The sequence below is a fragment of the Tupaia chinensis genome, unplaced genomic scaffold (assembly GCF_000334495.1).
Source record: "Tupaia chinensis unplaced genomic scaffold, TupChi_1.0 Scaffold142100_1, whole genome shotgun sequence".
In the NCBI taxonomy this organism is placed as follows: Eukaryota; Metazoa; Chordata; class Mammalia; order Scandentia; family Tupaiidae; genus Tupaia; species Tupaia belangeri.
In genome coordinates, this window is record NW_006201951.1 from 1,593,005 (window position 1) to 1,599,194 (window position 6,190).

The window sequence follows — 6,190 nt, forward strand, 5'->3', positions numbered from 1 at the left end:
TCGTTCTGCTGGGGGCTCCCGTCCGCGGTGGCCATGCCTGCCTGCCTGGTTCCACCCACCTTCCCAGGGTGCCCACACGGAGCCGGAGCCGGAGCCGGTGGCCCCTCCACTGCCAGGCGGCCGCTCACCACATTGTGCGCCCTCCAAAGCCAGAGGACAGCCTGGTCTGCGGTCTTCACCGAAGCCATGGACGCATCGGCCATGTCCTCAAAGTGGTCAGCACAGTCTCTGCACCCGAAGAAGGAGCGGACGTACCTCCTCACGGTCTGCAGCACGGCCTGGGGGTCGTCCTCAAAGCCTGCGGGAAAGGAAGTGCCTGCTAGACCAGACCGGGATGCCTGGGCAGGGCGGCACCATGTCTGCACAGGCTGGGACGCACCAGGAACCAGCATGGCTGGAGACGTGGCCCGGCCGTGTATGCTCGCTGTGGACACCGGGTATCAGCTGCACTGCCCACCCCAGCTGGACACGGGTGGCCGGGAACACGGGCCACAGCACTCAGACACACGGCTCGAGCCCATCCTGGGGCCGTGCTGGTAGCTCCCCTGCCCGGCTCTGTTGGTGGCCTCAGCCTTGGGACCCAGAGCAACTGCACCTGGGGCGAGGGCTCCTCCGGGTCTGCTGGCTGCCTGTGCCGCCTCCTGGCCTACAACAGCTCCAGGGTGGCGCTGGGCGGTGGGCTACTCGCTCTGGGCTGAACTATCTTGCTCCGAGAACCTAACCATCCCCACGCCCATGCCTATCTGTGGCCTCAGGACGCAACTCCTGGCTTGTCCCCACTGTGTGCTGTGGCCAGTCCTCGGGAGGAGGGGCAGCTGCCCAGGGTTCCTCAGGGCAATGGCAGAGAGCTGGCTGGCGTGTTCTCAAGGCCTGCCCTTGCAAACAAGGCGGAATGGCTCCATCTGTAAGCCACGGAGGTCACCCTGGAGCTACATAACCGCACGTCAGAGCAGCCGCGATGGGGCAGCGCAAGCGAAGGGTCTGGGAATGAATGCAGGGGGCTTCCAGACAGCACCCTACCTGCAGGAGGGGGGAGTGGCCGCAGAGCGCCCCAGGAGCTAAAAGGAGCGGCACAGGGACCAACTGGCTGCTCAGACAACATGGGGAGTGGACATACAAACGCAAGAGCAAGAGATTAAGGCAGATTAAATCTCGGCATTAAAAGAAATGCAGTGAAATAGTTGCAGAAGGGGGGCTCGCTCGGAGGACGGGACTGTGCTGTCGAGGCAGCCCTGCGAGAGGTCTCTGCTCGCGCGCCGTCGCTCCACCTGTGCGGGGCAGCCCTCCACCATACCCACAGGCCAAGTCCCAGCCCTCCCACCGCAGCGTCTGTCGGGACGCAAGGGCCGCCGCCCGCCCGCCCAGACATCTGCCTCACACCCGGGTAATCCCCTCGTCTTCCCACCAAGCCCCCTGCGGGCGCCCTAATCTGTAAAGTGGACAAGAACCCTAACCCTCTCTACCTGTGGGAGGATTAGCGGCTGCGGCGGGCGCTCTAGCAGACGGGTTAAATGGACAATAAGGAGAAGACACCCTCCCAGACTTAATCCCGGGGTCTCGCCTGACCCAATTCCCTCACCAGGAGCTGCACTCCTCCGAGGCTCCGTCCGCCCGGCAGGCACGGGGAGCGGGCCGCTCTTGGCTCTCGCTGCACAAGGACCATCCTGCAGGGTGTGCAAGGCAGCCTGGGGCCCGGCTGCTGCTCCCAGGGCTGTGCTGTGCACGCGTGCAGGGAGCCATAGCTGTACGAGCTGTTCTGTACCAGAATTTTCCAGGTGAACACGAAGTTTTGGTGTCTCGGGCTTGTGTTTCAGGAGAGGGTTTACACGGTATCAGGCAGGTTGATGCTCTGGTTTCAACTTTTGTTTGGAGAACTCCTAAAATCCCTCCTAAGAAACGCTCTACTCTTTTGTCCCCACAATCCCTAGGACTTGAGGGTACCTTCCCCCATGTCATACCAAGCCCCTGGAGACAGTTACTCCACGGTCACCGTGACACGCACTGGGGTGGCAGAAGTTTTCAAAGATGGCAACCACAGCACCTCCGCCCTACACGCTCCCTCGGAAGGTGACAGTGCTGCTTCTGCCATTGACAGGTGGAGGCTCCTCCCCATCGGCGAGTCCAGCAGGGCTGACGGGACGTGGCAGTGGAGCTGTAGCTCCATGCCGAGGCCTGGGCCATCGTCCTCACCCGCACTGGCCGGTGTGAGCCACGGGCCTAAGCTATTCCCAGGCAGAGGGGCGAGCCAAGCAGCACTAGCCAAAAGCGGCTGGCTGAGCCGCGCCCCGCTGGACTGAGCTCTCACAACTGGCAACCAGCGCTCTCCAGCACGTCCCCCTTATTTTCCTGTTTTTCATTTTTTATTTTTAAAAGAGGTTTTTGCTATAAGGCACATGTGCTCACCAGAAAGACAGAGACAGAGAGACAGAAGGCGAGAAATCACCCACCGGGAGGATGGCCATGCCGCAATCCCTTCTCCCCCATTCTCCTCTCGGGATCTTGGGCATGCACGCACACACGCCCGGCGTGAGTTTAAGCCACTGGGTCCGGGATGTGAACCACAGTCGACTACATGGGAGTCCAGCGACATAGCCATTACGCCAACTGCTGGTCTGTATTTTCCTATTTTTTTAATGCAAAACAAGGGGAGTCCACACTTAGGACCCCCGGCAGCCCCTGCCCCTGCTATCGACCTCCTGCAGGTCAGCCAAGCACAAGCTTGAGAGCTGAGAGGGGCTTGTGCCCACCCCGTGGCCTCTGCTCACAGCCTGCCCCATGCCCAGGACCAGGGCACCCTCACGACAGCAAGCCAGCCTCCACGTGTGCGCTGTGGGCCTTGCGGGGACGGCGTACCTGTGCCAGCCAGGGCCTGTGGGTGGGTGGAGGCGCGGACGGTCAGCGTGTGGAACAGTTTCCAGAGAGAGCATGGGTAGCCCCTCAACTCAGGCCGGCTTCCTTGGCATCCAACCCACTTTATGTGATTAGGAAGGAGTATTCCAGAAATCTGGGGGGAGGGGGAACACAAATAATAAGAGGTTGTTGTTAAATTAAAAAGTAAAGTTGAGGGCCAGCAGATGGCATGGAGGTTGAGGCCTGGGACCCCACATGGTCAACTGTGTGATTCAAGTCCCAGACCTAGTGGCTTGAAAATCCCACTGAGTATGTGTGTGTGTGTTTGCGCGCCCAAAATCCCGATAGGAGACCGAAGGAGAAGGGACTGAACGGCCCACGCTCCCTGGGAGGTGATTTTTCTCTCTCTCTGTCCGTCCCTGTTCGGTGAGCACACCCCCCCCTGCCCGCCCCCAGCAATAACAAGCTAAGCTGTCGTGGTCTTCCGTCATGGCTACGGCAGTGGTTGGTTACTCGGGGTCAGCGTTCAGCAGAACTCCCCACCTGCACTGCGACTTCAACACAAAACAAACCTAGAAAAAAAGTGCCTGTTACACTAAGGAGTTCTGAAACCATGGAAATGTGGCCTGTCTTCCACCCTCTGGGGGAACGGGAGAGTTTATCTACATCTCCAGAAAGCACAGAGATGCATCTTTACTCCAGATTAGAACTCATTATATAATGAGTACTGAAAGAAAAGGCAACTAGCAATTAAACAGATCAATCCCGGACCGGCCTCAGACCACCTCTAAAAAGGTTCTGCCATAGGGTGTGGTGTGCACACCTGCTGGAGAGACAAGGGAGGACAGTGAAGGTTAAGTGAGAGGTCACCCCCCAAGGGAGAGCGCCATGCCACAGTCCCTTCTCCATTCTCCCCCTGGGACCTTGGGCATGCACGCACACATGACCAGCATTATTCAAGCTGCCAGGTCTGGGACTCGAACCACAGTCGGCCATGTGGGAGAACAGCACCTTAACCGCTAAACCACCTGCTGGCCCTCTCAGATTGCTTTTAGGAAGCCAGTGGGTGGCTTAGCCTGGATGCCATAGCCTGCGAACTCCGGAGCCAGAGCTGGGTGTGTGCAGACTGCCAGGTGGTGGTCTGGGCAGGGCTGACCAGCCCCCCGAGCCGACTCCCCCCGGTACCCAGCTGGCCTCCACCCGGAGTAAAGGTGAAAGGCAGCAGGGGGCAGGAGACCCAGTGACACCGCTTCCACGCTGCAGACAGCAGGTCCCAAGGTGACAGCGTCGTGGCTCGGGGTGCTCTGACCAGAGCGCCTGTGGGCCAAGGGAGCGGAGAGGGCGCAGCTGTGGGAAAGCTGCAGCCCGGGGTTCTCTCTCACTGCCCGGCTCTCTGGACTGGCAGAGAAGCTGCTGCTCTGGATCAGGGGTGGCAGAGGAGGGGACGTGGGGACGGACGGACGGACAGCAGGGGCTCTGACATATCGCGTCCCGGAAGTCCCTCCTCATTAGCACCTGGCCTGGTGGCAGCCCAGCCAACTGGTATACTCACTGAACACAGCGTTCTGTAGGCCTGATGCGTGAGCTTAGATGACTTTACTGAAGTTAAAATTGCAGAACAAAACCCAGCCAGGCCCACGTGCCCGATGTGCGCTTCTCACACGCCGTGCCCAGCCAGCGTCCCCCGAGGCACTGGCAGCACTGCAGGCAGGCCAGGGGTGGCGGCAAAGTCGCCATGGGAAGAGGAGCGGCAGAGACCGGTCTGCAGCTGGCTGCGAGGGCGGGGCCCGTGCCATGGCGGTGAGGACGGGCCGGCCAACGCCAGGGGTTTTCCTCTCTCTCTCACCGATGGGTCCAGGCCCCACCCGGGGCTGGGGCAAGGGTCCAGGAGAGAAGCAGTTGCAGCCTGCAAGGCCAGGTGTCCAGCTCACCCGCATCTTATTGTTGACCAGGTCGAGGACTGCACCGTAGGGAATCCTGTCCAGGGGGAGGCTGGCCAGCCACTCCTGCAGTGTCTCCAACAACTTCTGCACGTGCTGTCGGCCCGGGAACAGCTGAGCGAGGAAGGCCTGCCTGAGACCCTACCAGGAAGGGTCCCCAGGCCCAAACTCTTCCAGGATCCAGAGCCCCCAAACCCGTCCTGAACCTACCCCAACACACAGCCCCACCTGACGCACTGGCCCAGGCTGAGACGGTTCAATCCCATCAGGCTCCCTCTACAGTGAGGCCTCTCTAAGGACAGCAGGGTGGGATGGAGGGCTGCAGCCGGCCAGCAGGTCAGCACGCCGGTCCCTGGCCTGTCCCCGTCTTGCCCCTTCACACCCCATGCCTCTCCAGCACCAGGTGGTCACCTCGTGGCAGACCCCAGCCAGTGTGTGATGGCGGACGCCAGGGGCGGCTGGCCCTGTTGGATAGGCTGCCTGTGTACCGTTCTGTCTTGCGGCTGATGCCTGCTGACACTGCACCCTGCTGTGCCCCTCCGTCTGACCATGTAACCCTGCAGAGGCGCACAGGGACGGCACTGCTGGTAGCCGGGGACCCACAGATGAGGCGACACTGGCACCTGGAGCCATGCAGCTGACAGCCGGCAAGGCTAGGGGCCCGGGCCCTGCCCCTGCACAGTCACCCCCTCGCAGACGCGGCTGCACCAACCATGGAATGGAGGCTGCCCTGAGAACGCTCCAGAGTCCGGGCTGGGCTCTCCCCAACAATGAGCCAATGCCAACAAAAAGCACGGACTGCCGCCGCATCCCCACGTGTGGAGTGTCCCTTTCCTACACGGGCTACACGGGCCCGTTACGGGCAGCAGGCTCAGGCTGGACTTAAGCGTGCCAGGGAGCCTTAGCCGCCTACTGAGAACCAGCTGCTGGCGCCCTGACCAAGGGGCAGGCTGCACTGCGTGTGGGAAGCCCCACACCTCTACTAGAACACGGGGCGATGGGAGGGGGGGTGGCCGGTAGACGTGGTGGACAGCACGGATGGTGGCGACGACACGATGGCCAGATCGGCAGGACAGTCCTTACAGGACACAAGACCAGAGGTTCCCAGCTCCAAATGGCACGATGGGACGGCATGGACACTGGCCTGAAGGTCGCCACCTACTCACCTGGACACGTGGCCGACTAAGCGAGAGCCTCCCTCCTGTTTCTGTGACCTGTTTTCATGTAGTGAAGCCTGGCCCCTGCTCTGCCGACCTGAACCCATCAGGCCCTGCCGTGTTCTCTCAGACGTTAACCCGCAACTCGGGCCCCGGCAGCACCCCGGTGCCTGCCCAGCCAGATGCTTCCTACCGGACCAGCAGCAGGACGGAGGTGGGGGTGGGGGCTAGGGGCTGAGCCAG

General features: G+C 61.5%; 1 protein-coding gene across 1 annotated transcript in view; it reads right to left on the reverse strand.

The window, feature by feature from the left end:
• QSOX2 (quiescin sulfhydryl oxidase 2) overlaps positions 1 to 6,190 on the reverse strand; it is a gene marked incomplete at its 5' end in the record, with an annotated part of 14,425 nt that overhangs the window by 2,862 nt on the left and 5,373 nt on the right. The window contains 3 exon segments of the mRNA XM_027766262.1: positions 112 to 298; positions 2,854 to 3,004; positions 4,782 to 4,904. Coding sequence (XP_027622063.1) covers positions 112 to 298; positions 2,854 to 3,004; positions 4,782 to 4,904 — 461 coding nt within the window.